The sequence below is a fragment of the Mastomys coucha genome, unplaced genomic scaffold (genome assembly GCF_008632895.1).
Source record: "Mastomys coucha isolate ucsf_1 unplaced genomic scaffold, UCSF_Mcou_1 pScaffold20, whole genome shotgun sequence".
In the NCBI taxonomy this organism is placed as follows: domain Eukaryota; kingdom Metazoa; phylum Chordata; class Mammalia; order Rodentia; family Muridae; genus Mastomys; species Mastomys coucha.
The window spans coordinates 30,070,890-30,094,589 of NW_022196903.1; the positions used below are offsets into that span (position 1 = coordinate 30,070,890).

The window sequence follows — 23,700 nt, forward strand, 5'->3', positions numbered from 1 at the left end:
CCAATTGGACCCCTTATATAGATACTCCTTAGCAGTAAGTACTTGTTTGGGGGAAAAAAAATTGACTTGACTTACAGGAGAAAAAAAAATGATTTTAAAAGAGGAAATTATAAATCCATATTTCAAAGACATTAGTCATATGAGGAAAAAAATGAAACACTAGATACAAATATTAATGAATTAAATTAATATATAACATGAAATTTACTATGTATATTTGAAGTAGTTAGGAAATAGTAAAATATTAACAGTACAATGATCCAATTGACTGAAAAGTAAGATGACTACTTCTAGTCAGAAAACTAGACATCAATAAGACTAGTTCTCCTAATTATAATTGGTAATTATTTCACTACAAGTAACTTACTTTATGCATGACACAAAACTCACATGAAGTTACTATAAAAACAAAAAGTTTAAAGAAAAATGCCTTCTGATAAGTAAAATCTGAATTAACAAAAGCATGAAAAATCCAAAGGCTAAACAATTTCAAATATTTTGAATAATATCTTAAACAACACTGATTACAGAGTTACACTTACTAATGTTTTGTTTTCCAAATAAATTTCAGCATTATGCAATAAAAAACATTTTAGCAGGGAATTTTTGAAAAACAAATCTTTAAAATTACATTTGGAAAGATAGCATAACTGACAAACTGCAGAAAGTCTTTCAATCCAAAGAACATGTTATTTCAATTAACAATCTCTCTTAAACCCTCAAAGTACATAGCAAGGAGACTGTGCCAAAGCAAATTTAAACTCCATTACTTGGTGAGAACATTGATACTAATAAGGACCTAAGCAAGAGACTGATTTTCAAGTTAATAAGTATCATTCCATTTTCTTTATATTTGTTTATTATAGGTCATATGCCTAAGCTGGGCCAATTTGTCTCATGAAGAAATACTACTGGTTTAAAAAAAAAAAGATTTACAAGTATGTGAGAGCAAAAGTCAATTACTACTGGGAGAAAGCCAAGTTGAAGCACAAACCAGTGGTCTTCAACTGTGAAGGAGAGTATCAGTGGAGCAAGGCAAAAGCACTTGCATTGCTGATTTTGAGAGCTGGGCTGTGACCCCAGCTTACCTACTGCACATGCACCTTAGATTAGTTAGGTCTGCCTTGACAGACCTGAAATGAAGGAACTAGACAAAGCAAGTCATCCCTTTAGAGCAAAGGCACATGGTTTCAATAATAAAACATATCTAAATGAATCCTTTCTACCTCCTTACTAATCAAAATTCCTGACCAGGAATATTTCAAAAATCTTCTCAACTTAGCAAACCAGATACACAAGCACAGATCATGCTGCTAAAATACTTAAATGCTAAAGGAAATAACCAACTTAAAACCCAAAACTCTTTTCTGTGAGACAAAGGACTGGAAGCTGGCTTTCTGTCATATCTCTGGCAAACTGTTCTGCCATGTTAGGGTTCAGATATGTCAGTGCTTTTATAACTAACTGAAACAAACCAAGAATAAAAAACTCAAATACAAATATATAGTAAACAGACGTGGTATCTGCATGACACAATGGCTGCACCTCTGATTTGCTCCTACAAGTCAGGACCCTATTTTGCTCTATACAGCTGGAGAGCAAGTATGCAGGCCTTTCTTTCCTAGGATAGAAGTAGTCTGAAGTAAGTATATTTTAGGAGGCCCCATAGTGTGTAGTCTCCACTAATGAAGCATTAATAAATAGCTCTATTGACCAGGGCACCATGGTAAAGACTAGATGGTGCATAGCTGAGTTCCTCCCAGTCATCTAATTCAAATACATTTGACCTTGAGAGAGACAGATGCTTCCTAGGTAAATTACTTCAAGTTAGATGCATACAAATATATACAGTTTTTCAGATTTTATCTTTTGTCATTTATAATAGTTACTGAAAATCCTAAATCATCTAGTTATAATTATGTAACTATTCTAAGGCTTATTATATTAGCACACTCACTTTCTGAGACATCTGTCAAATATCAACTAGCTCTAATAGGATTCTAGTGTGACTCTTAACAACTTTAAATATTTTCGTAAATTAAAACTAAGTTTCTCCAGTCTTCAGTACTTCAAAAATAATCTATTAACAAGCTTAGTTATAAATACCAAGCAAGAATCATAGACAAAAATCAAAAATCTAGAATAACTTTCCCCACCCCACACCAAATACAATAATGGTTCAGAATTAAAGTTGGGTGACTTAGTTTTTAGCATCTCTGAAAAAAAAGTTTTCAATGCTCTGTGATTGAGTAAAGTCAAAGGGAGGAAACAACAAAGGACAGAATTATAATTTAATGCTACATTTTAAAAATAAAGTGTCTATTTTAGTTGAAGACTCCAAAAGAACTATCACAAAAAGGCCTACACTTAAGAAATCAGACATATCTCATTACTAATATTCAAAAATATCTATTGTGTAAAACATCTGGAAATGTTCTTGGGTGCTAAGAAACAATAATGGCTCAGAAACTGGAAAAACAGACAGCCTATTAAAGACAGACATATAGTAAGTCAAACAAGGATTCCAAGTAAGTATAGCTCAGTCAAAAGCCCAACATCAAGTACCCACTGTCTTCTCTATATTATCCCTACAACTTAAACATCACCTCATTATAGAAAACACCCTGCTTACTCTGACGGCACACAGTATCTATCTCTATGCCTTTATTCAGGAAGTTCCCATCAACATAAAAGACTTTCTCTTTTGCTGCTAACCCAAATTCAAGATACCACATTACAGAACAACTCCTATTTCCTCAAAAAATTCTCCCCAACAATGATTAACTACCGTTTCTCCGATTTCAGAACCACACATAAAGCTAGCTAGCCACTTTTGCATAAGACTTTCATTTTAACTCTTCAAGTATACTAAAAGCTACCTGAAATAGTATCCGTGTTTTATACCTTTGTATTCCTCATATGACCTAGTTCATTGTTGAGGCAAAATGGAACTGAAATGTTAACCATAATTGGCTCATTACTTTTTAATGTTTGGCATATTTAAGAGGTAGCTTTTAACTTTTAAGACCAACTAAAAAGCACATTACTAAAAACTGAAATGTCTCCTTTCTAAATTATTAAAAACAAAGCAAAAGCAAATGCAAACAAAATTACATTCTAGTATGCTATTTTGAATGGAACAAAAGGAAAAGGCATGGAGAAAATGAAAACTTAGTGGCTGTCAAAAGGAATGGACTGAAAAACGCTACCCTGGATTCCCTAAGACCTAGTAATTCCCTAAGACCTCATAATTCAATGAGCAAGTATCAAGAACCCACCAAATGTGCAAATTACTACAGCAGGTGAGCTCCAGTATATTTTAACTGCTAAAATTCACTATATCCATAACAACAAACTAAGATCTATCTACTTGTCGAAAACATGAAATGTTGCCGGCCAATGATTTCTGATGGTTCTGTCTAAGTCAAGCTTGCTGTAAACAAGACTATAAACACCTTACTGTTAAAAGTATGTTACTGTAATAACACTATGCCATGACACATTTTAAGGCCACAACAAAGGAAGAAAACCAAATTATTGTATAAGTACACAACCAGCTGAGAACTATTCTGTTCTACCTGAAGAGAATCAGGAGGGAACAAGCTTTATCACATCATCTCTAAAGCCCAAATTAAATGAAAACAGTTAACCAGAATGACCCTTTTTCAAAACTTCATTTAAAAATGTTATATAAGATCTAAAAACCCTAAAACTCTGAAACCTTCAAGATAGCAACACACAACCAGAAGTGATCTGGCATTAAACTTGTATTACCTTATTTATCTTGATTTATTGTTCCCAGAAATAAAAACATATCCAAAGAACAGGGTAAAATCTCTCCTAAACAATTTTCCACAGAAAGTACGCCTGTGACATATAATAGGCTTATAAAACATTGATAACTGAAGTTCTCAAATATTGTTATATACACATATGGCAAGTTTTGATATGTGCATGTATCAGTCAAAATAAATCATTGCTATATCAATTAGAGTGGCTTTATCCCTCATGCTCTCATTAATTTTGACTAAAAAAAATTTAACATTTTATTTTTAGAAGATAACACAAGCTATTTTTATTATGGTATTGGCCTTTATAATGCCATAATTTCCGAGCCCATATTTTTCTTTTCCTTTTTTGTGTTTACATATTATCTGAAAGTTTGGTAACCATCCTATTAAATAAAATGCTTCCAAACAATAAGTAAGTATAATACTCCACCATCCTTATAAAGCTCCATATTACAAGGCATTCATTCTATTGAAAAAAAGTTAGGTTAAAGATTTAAGGTTTTTCATAGAAATTTCTAAGACTATAGCATAGTCTTGCTACCCATTAGCTCTTCCCTAACCACCCAGCAACCTGAAGACATGAATGATACACACATTCTCAGAGGCTTTAAATGAACCTACCTGCTATGGGGATCCCTCCCAGACCTGTGTTGTGCTGTGGCGGGAGATTCAAGTCCAAGAAATTACTATTTGAGGTGGGGTTTGCTGTGTGGTTCAAGTGCATGATGCTATTGCGTGGAAAGGCCATCCAAGGATAGCGGGCTGCCTGGCCTGGAAAACCGAACGAATTATAAACTGCTCGGTGCTGCTGAAATTGAGGGAACCTCTGTGGCAAGACTGAAAAGGTACTATTAAGAGAGTTGGCATTCGTAGGTGCAGCAGAATGCAGGAATCCAGAGCCTGGACCTTTGGCGGTTGTAGTGTGTGAGGAGGAGTTCTGAAGAGATGTGGGAGAAAGGGAAGGCTGGTCTTGGACGGATAGTTCCTTCTCAATCAGGTCTGCTAAGGCTTTTCGAGTGACATCAAAGGGATCAAACCCCAAGTCATCCTCTGGTTGTTTAGAAGAACCAAAGCCAAATGCTGCTTGCCAGTCTGTAGATGAAGATACTGGGATTGTTTCTGTCAGGAAGAAAAACAGTGATGAATACAAAATAAATAGTCTAGCTACACAGTGTATATTTAAACATGCTACTTTACAACAGAAAAACAAACATGCAAAAATTATGTACGATCACTAGTTCCAGAGGACCTCATAAATTTCTAGTAGCGTTTCACCGGTAACTTAAGTTCAAAACATGAATGATATAGATTGATTGTCCTGATGAGAAGGAAACCCCCTCATCCTCACTACCCAGATTACATCCAACCATTCACGGTCAAAACCAGCATGTCATTTAAATAAAGTAATATAGTCTAAAGCTAGTAAGGTTTATTCTTATTATATACTAAGATAAATTAACTAAAAACCTGATTATATGATTTTAATTGTCTATGTCAGAGGTGCTACTGAAGATATTAATTTATGCCATCTTTCAGACTAATAAGAAAATGTAAATGAATAAAAAGAGAAGTGGTGTGCTCTCTGCTTTCTAATCCCAAATGCTCTGCTTGCCCATTCACTAAACACCAAGATTGGCTGACACCTCTGAAACCAGCAAGACAAAGATGGAAAGCCACGCCTCTTCAAGGAAGAGAATGTAAACCATTCTCACATCTTTCCTCAATCTAGTTCCATCTGAATGTAATGTAGTAAAAAGATAACAAAGTTCCTGAATGTGGGTGGCATTGTGCTTTGGATATTAGTTAAAATAAAATATCCAAAAGGTAAAAAGCATAACTTTCATACATATAAACCATGACAAAAATTTTTAAATAGATGGAGTAAATTTTTACTACTAAAGAATTTCCTTATTTGTCATTTAGGGAGAAGATCTTAAATTTGACTATATAAACACAATCTGACTTTAAAAGTTAACTCCTTAGTTGTTCTCAGATCAATAGTCTTTTTCTTTTTTTCCTTTTGGATTTTTCTTGAGATAGGGTTTCTTTGTGGACCCCTGGCTGTCCTAGCACTCCCTCTGCAGATGAAGCTAGATCTGCTTGCGTCTCCTGAGATTATAGGCATTTGCAACCAAGCCCAGCCAGAACAGTGAGATTTTATTTGAGAAACCACAACAAATGATTTCTTGAGAAATCTGTTTTCTACCACAGTAATTTCTAGGCAACATAACAACTTGCATATTATCCAGTTCCATGTAGTTTAAATAATTTATGTTTTTTTAAAAAAAGGGGAGTTGAGAGAAAAGAAGAGGGAAGTATATCAACTAAAATGTATCCCATTAATCTGTCAATTTCTGAGTCTGATTACTAGTACTAGGCATTGCTGTTGCATACCTGATGTGAAGAGGCTCTGTGGTTCTGGAGCTGTAGGCCAATCACTGGGTGTCTGTGGAGAGCTGGGAAAAGGAGGAAGCCCACTTGGTATAGGATTGGGGTGGCGAAAATTGTCTGAGAATAATGACTGTGACTCTGTTACTGCCCCTTCAAAAGGAGACCTTGCACTGTGATTGGATGAACTGATGGGGATGACAGGATTAGATTTTGATAAACCAGGTGGTGGTGAAGGCGTATCACTGTTAGATATCTAAATTTAAAAAAAAAAAAGGAAGAATTTGATGTAAGTTTATATCTTAATAAACCACAATTTAAAACATTTGCAAACAAATGGTTTCAAATGGTGGTCTTCAAACGAGAACAATTGACTTCTTAATCAAAGTATGTAATTTCAGAAAAACAAACAGTTCATTAATTTACACACGTACTTAAGAAATGTGTAACTGCAAAGACAAAGCTGGTCTCATAGTCTGTTACAATTTTATTTCTAGTAATTTCCAACTCCCCAACTCAGCTTCCAAATCCTTGCTGTCTAGGATACAGCAAGTGCTCAAGAGGGAAAGCCTTAGGGGCAAGGACAAATGATCAGGGATGCTCACACTGATAATAAGAGTGACTGACTCCAATGACTATCATTTTTTGCAAATTAGATGATTCTAAGTATTTTAGTTTTTAACCAAAATAAAGGAAGATCTAATCAAGGTTTTCTCAAACAATCATTAAAAAATAATTTTGAAGGCTAAGAGTATAACCACAGATAACACCCTGTGTTCAATTCCCAGCATGAAAATGAAAAACAACAATTAATCAAACAAACCAAAAGGAAAAAAGAAAACCCTGTGCTTCTAATAAGAAGTTTTTCTGTGCCTCTGAGGTACCTAACTGCACAGTCTGAAGGCTAGTAATCTACCTCTCCTCCTCTATCGTGCACTATTTATACAAACTGTCTTGGGAAAACAAAGCATGACTAAGATTACTGAAAATTCACTTAATGTCACCAACGTTCACAGAAGAATACATGAAAAATGATTCTAGGTTGACTCCAATATATGCTGTTTTGATCAACTTAATAGTATTAATAGAAAGTCAAGAGGAAAAAAAGGTACTTAAATTCTTGTCATTGTGTTGAGAATATAATTGCACACTTACCTAATATACATAAAAGCATTTAGGTTCAATTCTCAGCACCACACCAAAAACAAACAAAAACAAAAACAAAACAAAACAACAGTAAAAACATTTTTGCCACAGCAAAAAACATTTCCATTCAAAATTTATAAGCTTCTTTGTGTTTTGTTTTGGTTTTTGGTGTGTTTATATGTGCTCATATGAGTACATGGACATGTGTATAAGGTCATCAAAGGCCAGAAATGTGTACTGGGTACCTTTCTATATATATTCCACTTTAGTTTTTGAGACAAGGTCTCTTACTAAACCTGGAGTTCATCTAGGCAGCTTTGCTGAATCCTCCTGTTTATAGACATATGCTGCTGTACTCAGCTTTTATGTGAGTACCTGGATTAAAAATTGAGGACTTATGAGCCTTACTTTTATCTATGAGAAATATAATGCATTAAGATACAACTTGGTGATAGCAAGAGAAATAGGTATATTATATTTCAAAAAGAAAAGTTTCTTTTTTTTAAAGATTTATTTATTTATTATATGTAAATACACTATAGCTGTCTTCAGACACTTCAGAAGAGGGAGTCAGATCTCATTATGGATGGTTGTGAGCCACCATGTGGTTGCTGGGATTTGAACTCAGGGCCTTTGGAAGAGCAGTCAGTGCCCTTAACCGCTGAGCCATCTCTCCAGCCCCCGAAAAGTAAAGTTTCTAACTGCTGACGAGCATAAGTATTTTCTAAAATAGAATTTTCTAAATCTGGTATCAAAATATGATGTAACCAAAATATGGTGATGGGTATCAAATATTGTGTGTCCTTTGATATATCTGAAAATATAGTACTTTGGCTGAAAAAAACTGTTTGGCATGGTTACACATGCAAGTAAGCCCAGCCCTTGGGAGGTGGAGGCAAGAGAATCAGGAGCTCAAGGCCAGCATCCATACATAGATACACTGCAAATACAAAGCCAGCTTGTAAATAAGACCAACCAAAAATTAAAAAAAGAGAGAGAGAGAGAGAGAGAGAGAGAGAGAAATACACTGATTATATGCTAAAATTTATGTCTTTGTAACTACTTTTAACTTGTTTTTTTAAACAATTTTTTTTAAAGATTTATATTATTTTATGTGTATGATTGCTTTGCATGTGTTTAAGTATGTGCACCACATGTGTGTCAGGTGTCTGATCAAAAGAGTATTGGATCCTCTGGAACTAATGGTAGAATGGTTGTGAGCCACCACATACACGTTCTAGGTATCGGTCCTCTGCAAAAGCAACAAGTGCTTTTAACTGCTGAGTCATCTCTCTAGCCCCAACTACTTTTAGCTTATTAAAAAAAAATAATAATGTCAACTCAAAAGATAGAAAGGTACATATTTTTAAGTTATTGTATAGAATTTGTAAGTAAACCACTTAGAAAAATACTACATTTTAGTTCTATCAGTTTCACCTACACTGTAGGAAATTGGCCGTTCTTTATTCAAGAGATTAGAAGTATATATATTTTTCCCAATATAAACAGATGTGTGGAGGTCCAGGGAGATGACTCTGTAGATAAAGTGCCTACTGTACATGAGAACCTGAATCTTCAGTGCTCACACAGTCCACACATAGTGCTTACATGTGTGGAGGCACATGCCCATAAGCCAGTGCTGGGAAGACAAAATATGCCAAACCCCAAGGGCTTAGCCCTCATAAGCTCCAGGTTCAGTCAATGACCCCACAGCAAAAAAAAAAAAAAAAAAAAAAAAAAAAAAAAAAAAAAAAAACTAAAAAATTAAGGTGGATGGGGCCACAAAGATGCTTCAGCAGGTAAAAATATTTGCCTTCCAACCTAAGTTTGATTCCTAAGACTCAGGTGGGAGGAGAGATCTCAATCCCACAAGCTGTCACCTTATCTCCACTGGAGAGTTGCTGGTTGTGAATATATCCCACAAAATAATTCCAAAGTAAGAACTCAGAAGGCAAACTAGCGGGAACCATTTTTATGGAACCAGAACAACCAGGAACTTGACTTGACAGACACTGGTGCAGTATGATACTATGCAACATTATGTGGTTATCAATGGAATTCTGACTTATTAAAAGGACTAACTTGGAGGCTGGAGAGATTGCTCATCAGTTAAGAGCACTGACTGCTCATCCAGAGGTTCTGAGTTCAGTTCCCAGCAACCACATGGTGGCTTATAACCATCTGTAATGAGATCTGATGCCCTTTTCTGGTGTGTCTGAACATAGCTACAAGGTACTCAAGTACATAAAATAAATAATTCTAAAAGTAGAAAAAAGAAAAAAAAGGGACTGACTTAACTTACAGACTATACAGTGTGTACAGAAAAGAAGCTAACTACCATACACAACAAAGGCTTCAGCAAGGTGTTTTTAAACTGTATCAATGTATATAAAGAATTTTTAAATTTGGAAAATTTGCTTGCATAGAGCACTTTGCTTTTAGGTATAGCAGACAAATGAAAAGACATTTTATCAAAATCTTACCTGTTGGGAATTATCACCATTCCCTATACTGAGAGAATCTGAAGGTTTGTCAATGGGGCTGCAAAAGAAAACAAACTAAGTAAAAGGAACAGTAAATCGCTCTAGAATAATTTAAAAACAAAAACAAAAATCTCCCCCAAAGTAAAAATAAACACTTTGTCATCTTCATGTCTTTGAGATACTATAGTGCAAGATCTTATGTAAAATGTGAAGGGTTCAAAAACACAAGGGACAGTCTCAACCTTCTCTACCCCACGAGAAACTCACATTCTAATAATAGTTTCCAAAACTGTAGCTAAGATAAATAACTCAGAGGGAGGAGAAAGGAGCTGGTTAAAACTGTCCTGATGGTAGGCTGCCCAGCTACCATACAGCTTGGTAGGACAGTACTTGTCTAGTATGTGAAAAAGTCTGGGTCCAATCCCAGTACTGCAAATACCATAGCAGACACTACTCCAATTAGTAGCAAATCTTCACCTACCACTTAGCTTTGTGCATGCAATAAAAACATCCATTATAGTTTTTGAAACAGTAATTAACGAATTTTTCTGTTTGACAGAGGACAAAAAGTATAAAAATGCTCTTTATAGGCTTTTAGAATCCATACATTTCTTTTAATATTTCTACATATACTAATCCTGTCTGCTAGAACAGAATGCAAGGGTGCATATTACACATATACAAGCAAGATAAACAATATATATTTTAATAAAAACATTTTTCTGACAAAAATATTAACATTTATCTTCATATAGAGAAAATATATACAATGGTTAAAACAGAAATTGTAAATTAAATCCCATTTTAATGTGTTTCATTCAAAGACAAAATAAAAATCCCTACTATCACACTAACCTAATGACATAATTTCTATAACTAATTCCACTTAGTTCAGAACATAAACAAAAGTATTACCCAGATGTGTCCAAAGAAATAAGGAAGCAAATTAAGATTACAGATTTCTTTAAAATTACTTTATTTCCTGCATAGTTACTTTACAAATAAGTACAACAATTAACTGCTCTAAACAAACTTAAGGGTGAGTATCCAAGCTGAATCCCAAGTTTGTCTTCTTCAGAGATGCTACTAGATACACTAGACTCTGCTAGACAGTCTACAAGGGTCAGTTATCAAATTGTTTAAACACAAAATATTTAAAGGACAAAGACAGTAGACAGAGGCCAGAGTGAAGAAACCTTCTGGAAATAAACAATACTAATTTTGTGTGTGTGTATGTGTGTGTATGCAAACACATGAATGACAAATGACAACTTACTGGAGTCTGTTCTCTACTATATGTATTCACATACACAAACACATACAAATAAATATAGCCCCCAGAAAAAGTATGTATAAACCCTATAGATAAAATTATAAACACATTTTCATAAAAGGTTTTGCTAATATTTCTATTCCAAGAATAAATATCTTTAAATTAATCTGAAGTTCATTTGAAATTTAAGTTGAAATCAAGTGCTGGGAAACTCTTCAAAAGCTAAATATATAAGCATGTGTGTGTTCCATTTATTCGGAGCATGAAGCATATCCAATCATTATCTACAGAGATTCTGGCTCTATTGGTATAAATTCAAACACCTGACATGCTACTCAGCTTTCTGTCAATTTGACCAAGCTAGGGTCATCAGAGAAGAGGAATCTCAGCTGAAAGTGCCTCCATCAGACTGGCCTGTGGGAAAGTCTATATAGCATTTTTTTTTTTTTTTTTGAATAAAGATTGTAGATGGTTCCACTCCTGGGCAGATAGTCTCTGGTTGTATAAAACAGCAAGCTAAGTAAGCTATGAACAGCACTTTTCTGTGGTCAAGATGGACGGGAAGTCAAAAGCTGAAGTAAACCCTTTCCTCAAGTTGCAAAATTCTGCTCCCCAGTGTTGAACCCAGCATCAGAAGGCAAACTAGGACGCCTGGTTAGTGATGATCAAACAACAGAGGTAATCGAAAGAAAGGACACAGTGAAAAGGGATCAAGTCCACTAAGTCTCTCAAGTTACTAGATTTTACAACTGAGAGGAGTCAAAGTCAAATTTCAATATTTTATTTTAAAGATGCAGAACCCTAAGCTCAAAACTATCTGTAGACAAGCAGTTAAGTCACATAACTGACTTCTGCTGCAATCTTAAACTAGACAAATTTTGCTCTCCTAATGTGTCCCAAAAGTCAATGCTTAGATTTTTCACATCCCTTTCTTCCGTAGTGACAATGTCCACCAACTAAACCAAAACAGTTTCGTGAAGGCTTAAAACAACTTTTTTTAACATAAGACAATTATACAGTAGAAGGACCAAAAAAATTCACATAGAGGACTGAAAAATGTGAGAAAAAAAAAAGCTGAGGGTCTAGTTCCCTTGTTTATTAAATTGAAAACAGTCAGTTTATTTTAGTTACATTTTAAACATATATTTAAATAAACAAAAATGCCAATAAGATGAACAATTCCAAATTTCAATGGCATGTTGCTGTATATACAAATGTACATATACTGTCACTAAATTAATATATTTTCTTTTTTAGATAAATTTAGTAGATAAATTCATTTTAATTTTTTCATGTTTACCAAAGTCTTAAAAAAAAAAACTCGGGAGATATTTAAATGTTTGATACCACAAATGATATATTTAAATTAATGGCATGCAAAATTTGCATTATAGAATACATGCTAATTTTGTATAGGCTTCAAATACACATCAATATTTAACCTACTACTATGCTATTAAAATATGGCCAACTTTTAAGTGGTATAATTAGCTCTTTACATGCAAGAAAATAAATGCCTGAGCAAACCTGGAGTGTGTATAGCTGGGCAAATGCTTTAATTGGTTTTCTCATAATCTCTAGAGCTACTTAACATAAAACGAAAGTAAATGTTATAACAACAGGCAGGCACAAATAGTTAATCTTTCTTTTTCTTTTTCTTTTTCTTCTTTTCTTTTCTTTTCTTCTCTTCTCTTTCTCTTGCTTCTTTCAGACAGGGTCTCTCTCTTACATAATCTTGGCTTTCCAAGCTGGTCTTGAACTCACAAGGACCCACCAGTCTGCTTCCCAAGTGCTGGGGATTATAGATGTGTACCACCTCACCTGGCTAACAATTATTCTTAATACTGAACTTGAAAGATATTGAAAGATGTGACAGCCTTCCTACACAGCAGGTAAAGCCTTTATTTATTATTTTAATCTTGTATCTCTGTAATGAAGTTTAACTTTCAAAAAAATATATTTGAGTTATTCACAATTGTTTTTTTGATATATCTTCTCTTTTAGAAAATAAGGGCCTGAAGAACCTTATCTTTTTAAAACACTGTTATTTCTGTATTTATATGTTGTGTATACACTTTAGTGTGTGCTCCCACGTGTACACATGGAGGCCAAAGAAGGAACAATTGTGTGACTGCTTATGGCCTGCTAAATCACTCTCCACCTCTCTTAATAAATCAGAAGCTAGGCTGGTGTGGAGAAAGCATTTCATGGATCTCCACAAAGACATTCCTCTTCCATTGTGGACAAGTGATTTACAATCTCTATTTTTATTTTTGCATAAAATCCAGAGCTGTTTACTAGTAATTACGTACCTCCTCCCCAAACCCCAGCACTAAGATTACAGGTGTGCTTAAGATTTGAACCCTGCTCTTCATACTTTTGTAACAAGTATCTGCTGAGCCATTTCCCTAGTCCCTCAGTGCCCTATCTTAAACCATCCCTTTCTCTACTCTGAAGTAGAAACTTTTGGTTTGTTTGGAAAGTCAGTTATGTCAAATGATGTTTTGCTGGGGCACACAAGTGGAATGACCCATGATGAGTCTAAGTATGACCCCACAGACAATGGGAGATGAACAGAGAGCATTGGTTTGGTTTGCTCTGCCTGCTATTCTTCACGTATAACATGCATGTATAGGTTTGCCTTATAAAGCATTGTTGATCTCCACTAGTGGTGACACCAGAAAGAAACTCATCAAAGAACTGCTTGTGGGGTTCCTGGGGCAGCTTGCTGCTTCCACGGCCTCACCCCAGGGCAGTTGGTGAACAGTTTCTTCAGGATTGAACTACAATTGCTGGTTCATGCCTGTTGCCTGGTCTTCAGCTGCTGAGTCGTATTTGGTGTTTGCTATGGGACTGAACTGTTGTCAAAGAAGCTCGAGCTCACCCCCAAGGAACTATTTCTAAAAAAGGTCCACTTTCCCCATATCCTAGAAACCTTTCTCTTCTACTACCTCTGGTAGGTGGTGGAGAAGAGGAAAGGTTGAATGTTTACTAAAAGTAGGTTGAAAAAATTTATGCCTACATTATTAACTGAGAAATAAGAATACAGTGGTATTTTTAATATAAAAGTACCTCAAATGGGGTTAGGGTGTAGATAAGCTGGGATTCCTTGTCCAAACAGTATATACCTGTTTGTCTAGGTCTTTAGCCACCTTTCACTAAAACTTAAAGTTTAATATCAGGATGGGAAAATACAGGCCAGAAGACAAAGCATATGCACTGAAGGGAGTGGGTAATAAAAATCAGATGACATAGAGAAACCTCCCTGAATATTCAGCATACGATGAAGAAAGGGAAGGGGCCCTCATTAGGGATATAAGAATGATCACTTTGCCAGGAAGTGGTGGTGAAAGCACTAGGGAGGCAGAGGTAGGCGGATTCCTGAGTTTGAGGCTAGTCTGGTCTACACAGTGAGATCCAGGACAGCCAGGGCTATACAGAGAAACCCTGTCTGAAATTCTGTCTCCAAAAACAAAACAAAAGAAAAATAAACAAAAAACAAGAGGAAGGGACAAAGGAGAGAGAGAGAGAGAGAGAGAGAGAGAAAGAGAGAGAGAGAGAGAGAGAGAGAGAGAGAGGAAATAGAAAGGGAGGAGGAGAAGGAGGGCGACCATTTTGTTTCTAATGGGAGTGGCTAATTAGCTGCCTGTTACTTTGAGTTTTTGTCCCACCTTGCAAGATAATAAACAGCCTCACTTTTACCACTGAGTCTCTGGAGGTAGTTACTTTGAAGTGGAGGTGGGGGCAATTACTTACAATTTTCGTCTAACTTTTCTAAATAAATCCTTTAAATCAGTGGCTCTAATAACTTTAACTACAGTGAATTTAAGAGGGGTAAGATCCCCTAGGTCACTTAGTATAGTAGCTCCCCACCATTTATGCACATGTGTAGTAACTACATATAAGTCAGAACAGGTTAGGAACTGCCTGAAACTAAAAGACAGAATCCAAAACAGAAAACCAAATCCTTAGCAACTGGCCAATTTTTATGTCAAGTAGCCAAGCTTAGCAGAGTATCACCTATTTAACTAATAAATAATTCTGGGTTTTATGCAAAAATAAAAATGGAGATTATAAGTCATTTGTATGTAGTAAAAGAAGAAAGTCTTTTGGGAGACCCATAAAATGCAGGCTGCTTTTGTGGCTCCTGTGCACATGCTGAGAGTCCCTGTTTTCTACCACTTACCTCCTAGCCCTCTGCTGGCAGCACAGCAAAGCCTCCACAGAAAAACAATGGACATGTAAATTTTTGCATACAATTTCAGGTATCTCAATACCTATTCATGCTTTAACAAGCTTTGCTTGAGAGCATCTTGTACACTTTTAACAAACTACATCTTTTTTTCTTGAGTCTTAGAGGTACAAGAAATTCAGAGAACAGGAGTACTGCACTAATTCCTCCCACTCTAATCTATTAGTAAGGCATTCAGATGGCTCCTATCTATGAGAGCACACTTAATTTTCAGTAAGTAACGGGTCAGTGATGAAGTGTTGGCCTAGCACACAGAAGGCCCTGGATCTGTTCCAAAGCACCACAAAAAGATAACATTAACTATGGTGATGGTGGTGGTGATGGTGATGGTAACAATATACACTTCCTCTCAAAGGAATAAAAACTGGTAGATTCCCTATAAAAGTTTTCCTTTCAAAACCTTTATTATATAATATACTAGCGCCCTCTATCTGTGGTCGAAGGAAGCTTAAAACACTATCAATTCTTTGGAAGCTATAATTCTAATGCACTGCAAGAGATTTTGAGTCAAATATGGTTATGATGTGGTTTCACTTAATAAAACTAATGTGACTGACATTAAGCTCTTTTTTTTTGTATTTGTTTTTTTCGAGGCAGGGTTTCTTTGTGTAGCCCTGGCTGTCCTGGAACTCACTCTGTAGACCAGGCTGGCCTCGAACTCAGAACTCAGAAATCCACCTACCTCTGCCTCCCAAGTGCTGGGATTAAAGGCATGCGCCATCACTGCCCAGCAATGTTAAACTCTTTTCTAGCAATTTTCCTTTAAATTTTTGGTATAGTTTAAACCTGTTAAATGAAGGCAAAGTGAGATGAGTCTAGCTTTTAAAGTGACAAGGATTTGGGTTAAAATCTTGTTTCTACAGCACATTTGTGTAGAATACTTGTTAACACTTAACTCAAAGTTAGTTTTCTTATCTGCAGTAATAACGACAATATCTGCCACACAGGAGCATGAAGATTAAATAAGCACATTAAAATTTTATTTACATCTTCCTTTTGTTTCAGTATGAACTTCACATCTTCATTTTCCCATAAGGACTGTGTGAGCCACGTCAAGTCATGATCACAGTGATTCTTATCACACTGTGGTACACGGTGACTCTTATCACCAGGCTTACTCAGTGTTTGAAGCATAGTAACCAGCCAGGTGCCATTCCTTTTCTAATCTTCAGTTGTTGCACGGACAATGTCCCAATCTACACAAAAGCCCCCAATACTCATCCTTATGCATTACAGCTGCATGGCTTCCTTGTTTTCTGTCCTCAACACTTGAATTCCATCATTTCAAAGCAATGTAATTATACAGAAAACTATTTTTAATAAGAACAATGATTGAGTATAGAAATGCTGAGTTTATAAGAAATGTTTAATACAATAATCTCATTTGTTTATCAAGCATCCCAGAAGTGGTAGGTAATGAACAATAAATAGCACATGGTTCATCATCTAGAAAGAGTAGTACAAATTATCAAAGGAGAGGGTCAGTTTGTTCAACCCAAAAGATATGGTTGGATTTAGCTCCTATTCCTAACTTCAAGGTAAATAAAACTCACATTGTTAAATATAGTAACTTTTCTGTTTTATCCTAAATTCTACTTACATATCTATATACATATATCCATATGTGTAAGTGTATAAAAATAAATTCACATTTAAATAGTCCTAAATATTTAAATAATATTCAACATCAAAAGGCAAAGATATCTACTTTTAAATTCTAAACATAAGAATATGTTTGAAGAAAGATTCTAACAATAATCTGTGTAATTCTTATTGATATGTTTGAAAGCTGGTTATATTTACTAGACTCCAGACTCTACTATTTAAAGCGGAACATTAAAAGATCACTTAAAGAATATTTAAGACACAATAAAATCCCCAAATTATTACTTAGCTATGTAATTTTCTGACAACCTATACCAAAGTACATTTTAAGATACAGAGATCACCAAATCAGCACGAGACATTGTAGAAAAAATTATAAATCTGTTTCAACTCTCATCCAGTATCTATCACCCAAACCATAGTAGATGTAGAACACAGAAAGGTTACTTGTTCCCAGGAGTAAGAGTCTATGTGATATTCTCCTCACAGGATGGAGCACCATTGCTTCTCTAGACTAAACAGCTACGCATGCTTGTGACTCAAACACACACACTTTGGGTAATGACCGCTTTCTCTTTTATAACATGTTTTCTTTATTGTATCAGGGAGAAACCTTAAATTGGATGGCAAGAGTGTTCAGTATCTAAGTCTCCTTGGTTTTCTTTTGCCCTACCCAACAAAGGGTTCTTATTTTATATACACCTGAGAAGGCCAAGAACTTGTTATGTAGTCCAGTCTGTGACCTCAAACTTGTAACCCTCCTGCATTAGCCTGCTAGGATTAGAGATGTGAGCACTACACACAGATCCCTGATTTCCTTTCAATGTGAAAGGGTGCTCTGGGATCAGGGGAGTCTGGATTTAAGAGCCAAAAGTGAAGTCATCAAGAAGATGAAGTGTTAGCAGGGAGCAACGAGCAAGAGAAATTCCAACTCAGCCATGCCTTGTAGTATATGCCTTTAATCCCAGAACTCAGAAGGCAGAGGAAAGAGGATCTCTTTGAGTTCAATGCCAGCCTGGTCTACATAGTGAGTTCCAGGCCAAATGAGGGCTACTCTAAATAAAATAAAATCAAATAAAAGTCAGAAACTATGATCTGACATTTCTATATAATTGAAGACTGCATAAATGATAGATCTTGTTATGAATTTTGCCTAGAAAAACATACACAATGAAAAGAATGACAAACATCTGACTAGGGTATCAATACTTAATCATACTTACGTATCATACCTTTGTAATGGTGTCACTTTGTTCTTATTCTTATCAACTGAACCCGTAGATAGCTGAAGAAAATTGGGATTTAATTTATATAATTCTTGGAGGAGCTTCTGTTCATACTCTTGGTGCTTACCCGCCTAACGAAAAAAGAAATTAAAACTGCAGTGGGATTCAAAATAAAAAAAGTCTGGTATGAAATGCTTCGTTCCTTTCTGAATTATTAAACGAAATATTAGTTTTTTCAGTCAAAAGAAACATGAGGAAGATGCTACCAAACTTTAATAACAACAAGCTATTGCAGCCAAGTTAAACTACAGATACTTCATAGGCCAAAGCATTCTTTCAGCACCCTATGTAAAGAACAATTTCACATATCAATGCACCAGAAGGCTGTGAGATAGCTCAGTGGGTAAAGGATCTTGTTGGCAAACCTGACAACCTGAATCTGATCCCTGGAAAACATATGTGGTTGGAGAGAACCAACTCCCACAAGCTATCCTCTGATCGCCACATATGTGGTATGCCATGTGTGCATGTACATGTGTGCACTCATATACACATAAATGAATAAATAAATGTAATACAAATTTAAAACTACTCCCAGCTTCTTCCTTACAACTGAGTTAAGTTTTCTGGTGCCCCAGTTAGCTTTAACTGTCAACTTGACACAACCTAAAATCTCCTAGGAAGGAATGCCAACTGAGGGACTGTCCAGATCACACTGGCCTGTGGGCATGTCTATGGGGATTACCGTGCTTGTTAACTGGTGTGTAGGAGAGGCTGGCCCCACCCACTATGGACAGTAGCACTATTTCTGGGCTATAAAAGAAAACTAGCTATGCATAATCAAGTCAGTAGGAAAGGAAGTAGCACTACTCTATGAGTTCTTGCCCTGACTTCCCTCAAGATGAACTAAAACCTATAAGCTGAAAATAACTCCTTTCCTCCCATAAGCTGCTTTTGGTCATGCTGTTTGTCAGAGCAAGTAGAAGGAAACTAGACCATCTATGCTTAAACAAAATTTATCAATAGATGGCTGTACATAGAGATCAATAGTATAATGAATGAATCCACAGTCTTCTTACATTTTCCTCCACCTTGATACCAATTGGTTTCTATTATCTACTTTCTCCCTACCAACAACAAAATGAAAATTCATGTCTTAACTCTAATCAAGGAATGAGCAGTTTACAGCCAGTCTCTTGTTTTAGAAACAATGCTTCACTGGGCACAATCTAGTTACTCATTTATACACTGTGTGGACGCATGCTTTCTTGCTATAATATCAAGAGTGAAGTGTTACAATAGGGATAGTGGAGCACAGTGACAGGGGCTACAATTGCCTAGAAATCTTAAGATACTTTGAGACTGGTCTTTACAGAAAAGTTGCTGGCACCTGGTGTGTGTGTGTGTGTGTGTGTGTGTGTGTGTTTGTGTGTATGTGTAAAATCTGTCAGTGTAGTTGGGGTAGCTCTTCCTATCAGAAGGCAATGCCACAAATGGTACAGGAGAAATCAGGCAAAGATTCATTGAAGAAACAAACTGTAAACAAAAGTAAATGACAATAAAATCCCTTCTGAGTGACTGTTTACCATTGCTTGTGTGTCTTAACTAAAAGGACATTTTATTTACTATGGGAATATTAATGATTTTAAAACTGTGACTTAAGTATATGTTGTGGTAAAATGAAAATATAACAGAATAAATCAAGTGATTAGGCAGGATAATATCATCTAACTATGCACAAACAACTGCATCATTTGCAGCACACAGGGCACTGCTTCTTACTCTGACACCCAAGGTAGTTACTCAATTTTGAGCTATATAGCAACAAGGAAAGATGGTTTTGGAGATTTGCTATGATACAATTTACTCAAATTTTCTTTCCATACTGAGAAATATTTCAGCAAAGAAACTATCAGAAAAAATTTTAACTCACGTAAAAAGAATGTTTTATGATTTTGTGTGTGTGTGTGTAATTTTTTCATCTTTAAACCTTGAACTACCTATAAAACTCTTTCTGTAATCAATACTTCAGGAGTTATTATGTCAGCCTGATTCATAAGTGATTATAGTGCAGTTCATACAGGCAGTTAAAATCCCACCACACGTATTTTTCTCCTACTATTCAATGACAAATTTACATGGAGATCAACCTGGATTTGGAAATCCTTAGACATATTTTCACTGTAACAGCATGTGAGTATTAAGTATATGCTCCAGTTTGAAATGCTATCTAGATTCAAAGTTATCCCAGGAACTAGGGAGCTGACTCAATGGGCAAAATGCTGCTGTGCAAACATGAGGACCTGGGTTCAGGACTCTGTGTGTATGTAAACAAAACAGTCTGTTTGGAGAAGACAGTAGGATACTAGGGACTTCTTGGGCAGCACTCTCAAATCAACCAAACAGACCCTGTCGAGCCATCCAGAAAGACACTCGTGTACCTCTAGTTTCCACAGGTACATGCAGCTTCATTAACCCATATACACCATACATACATACTCAGAAAACATTTCATTTTGAAAAAAAATCACTCAAAAACAAACAAAACAAAGCCTTAAAGTACTAACTGAAAAATATGTATTTTGTCTGCCCTGTTGAGTATCATTTTTTAACAGTGTTTGGAATTTCAAAGACAATACTGTCAAGAATCATTAAGCTGTTTATTATAATGGGACTTAATCTGTATTAGCTCCAAGTCAAAAGAGACAAAACTTCATGCTGTTTACAATCTGCATTTAAAGGAGCTCATATATTGTCTAGATTTTCCTTGAATAAAAAGTAGCAATGAATGCCCCCCACCTTCTAAATGAGAAGTATTTCTGCAAAAGTCCAGCAAAAGATTCAGCAACAATCTGAAGTCCTCATCTACAAAAGGGAACCGCAGCATTGTGCTTTGGTATCCTCCTCATTTTAATATGCCGTATGGTCAACCTTTTTACTTGTAAAAGCATGTTTATACTACAAATTAAAAGGAGACAGGAGAAGAGGAAACGTAAAAAAGAAGATAGGATATTAAGCCTTCAAGTCACCTTGTATAGAACAATGACTACTCTATACTTTCAAAGGAGACTCACTGCTTGAAAATAATATCAGCATCACTGGACAGATTATTATTTTCTAGAATACTCTATAGAGAACACAAGTAAACCACACAAACAAAAGCAACAACAACACAACTACAATTGGGAATGGTGGCAGCTTTAATCCCAGCACTCAGGAAACAGGCAGGCAAGTCTCCGAGTTCGGCCTGGTCTACAGAGTGATTTCCAGGATAGCCAGGGCTACAGAGGGAAACCCTGTATCGAAAACAAACAAACACCCCAACTAATAAATTAATTCTTTGGCCCTCACACTACTGACCTTCTCCTAAAGTGTTTCCTGTGGTCAGCTAAATTCCCTTTTGAATATATGCTAGCATAGTAAAGCCTCTGGAACATATTGCAGCAAATGAATCTGCTGATTTACTAAGGTAGTTTTCTAACATAGCTGACCACAAACTCATTTTATTGTAACCATGTCCACAGAAGAGATATTTTATGAGATACACTAGAAAATGTTACTTTAAAGGAATACTGGGTTTTCAAAAACTCAAATCTTTGTCTTTGTCTTTATAATTTTAACTTGAAAAGTTATTTTGTACTAAATTGGTGATTCAAATGCGTTTACTACCTGCATTTCCTCTTTTGTGAAGCTGGCTGCCTCATCTCCCAATTCATGTAGATACATACAGTCAGGCTTTGGACACTGCATGTTCTTTAAGAAATAACTGCAGTACTTTGTTGTACCTAAAGATGCCTGTAGGAAAAAGAAGGAGTAGGAGAAAGAAGACTCAAAATATGAATTAATACCACAATGGAAATTTCCATGATTAATGTTTTTACTTTACCTAAAATGAGACATAAAATAAAACATGTCTAAGAGCGCTAGGAAGCTGAACTATAACTGGTGGATATACTGTAGACATTTACTTAGAAGACTTAGAGAAAACAGATATGGTTTCCAGAATTTACAAATTCAAATCTTCTCTAGGTGCCTGTTCCAAATTTAAGTTGTTCAATACAGAAGAAGAGAGATTCTTTTTCCTAACTCTGTCATCCCCCTTCCATTTACACTGGTTGGGATTATTTGCCCAAACACAAACCAACAAGTCAGAACTATTATCTTCTTTTGATGATAACAGTTCTATTTTCATAAAATAAGAAACACATGAAAGTCAGATTTTTAAAGTATTATCTCCTAAATAATGTGTATTCCCAGTAAATAAAATAAATAATTTGTGTATTACAGGTTAGCATGAAAACCTGAAAGACAAATCTTTAAAGTAAATGCCTTCAAAGTTACCATTTAAATGCCAGACGCGTCTCTGCTTCCCAATCGTACCCCTTCCTCTTAAAGGATAGGAAAAACATTAAGAGAAACACCTTACCTTTAGTGTCCTACCATCTACCACCACATTGTTGACACATTGTATTGCTCTGAGAGCATCTTCTGACCGGATATAGGTTACATAAGCACTGGCACTCGGACCCTAAAGTGAAGCACATCCCATCCCACTGTTATTAGTTTCAAATTAAGACTGAAAAAGTATTTTACAACCTGCCTACAAAATTTTAAGGGTATTTTGTTACTACTACTGTTGTTCATGATAATGGCAATCAATAACTAGAAGTAGTAGTTTTTGATATAATATTCCCTTTTCTAGCTCATTCAAAGGTATAAGTGGATTCTAACACAAATTTTTTTTAAAAAATAGTATCTTCCCTTTTTTTCCCCCCTCCCTATTTTTTAAAAGTAGCTTGACAGGCTTATCAAAGTTAAAAAAAAGTTTAAAAGTGGAACTTTAAAATTTAAAGACGCTGTATCAAAGTAAATACTCTAAAAAAGAAATACTATCTGTGTAAGTTGTTAACTGTCAGTATGACAAAGTTGCTCTAGTAAGTTTTCAATATCTAAACTTCTTTCTGATTATCCAATGATCAGGTTTGCCTGGTAGCAGACTAAGTCCCCACCACCACACTTTAATCCCATTAGTTAATTTTTGTTTTCTATTTCCCTCTCCTTCTGTCAAGTAATTCACTGTAAGTCCTGAGGGATCAAATAAACATAAAAATTCTCGCAGCCCAGCAAGAGCGGTTACTACACTGTTTAACTTCTTTCCTTCTGACAGCCCAGGTCAAGCCCAGACCTAGGGAGGAAAGGCAAAAATCCCTATAATGAGTTACCTGTGAGCCTGCATATGATGTGCTATTATTGATGACAACTTTATGTATTTTACCAAACTTCCCAAAATACTCTGGTCGTTTTAAAACCTATAAAAGAAGAAGAAATAAGGCATAAACTGTCCCTGCTTTAGTCATCTTTATCCTTATAATGAGAACATTCACCGTCCCTTGTAAATGAAAAACACAATGGTAATTTTTAAAGTTTCTAATTAATGTAACTACCTCCTAGGAGCATTTATGTAGTCAAATCACAGGAATTTAATAAAAAAAAAACAAACTAAGAGCTATTTTTTTGGAACACTCTATAGGAACTA

General features: G+C 35.5%; 1 protein-coding gene across 6 annotated transcripts in view; it reads right to left on the bottom strand.

Annotated features, from left to right (window-relative positions):
- Positions 1-23,700, bottom strand: part of Cnot4 (CCR4-NOT transcription complex subunit 4) — a 108,602-nt gene that overhangs the window by 25,038 nt on the left and 59,864 nt on the right. For 3 of the 6 annotated variants that reach the window (XM_031381521.1, XM_031381524.1, XM_031381526.1), the window contains exons 4-10: positions 23,387-23,473; positions 22,591-22,692; positions 21,834-21,959; positions 18,162-18,295; positions 9,809-9,866; positions 6,186-6,435; positions 4,413-4,910 (exon numbers count right to left, since the gene is read on the bottom strand). In XM_031381521.1, coding sequence (XP_031237381.1) covers positions 4,413-4,910; positions 6,186-6,435; positions 9,809-9,866; positions 18,162-18,295; positions 21,834-21,959; positions 22,591-22,692; positions 23,387-23,473 — 1,255 coding nt within the window. The remainder of the gene's footprint in view (positions 1-4,412; positions 4,911-6,185; positions 6,436-9,808; positions 9,867-18,161; positions 18,296-21,833; positions 21,960-22,590; positions 22,693-23,386; positions 23,474-23,700) is intronic. The other 3 variants (XM_031381522.1, XM_031381525.1, XM_031381527.1) reach the window with 1 other exon arrangement.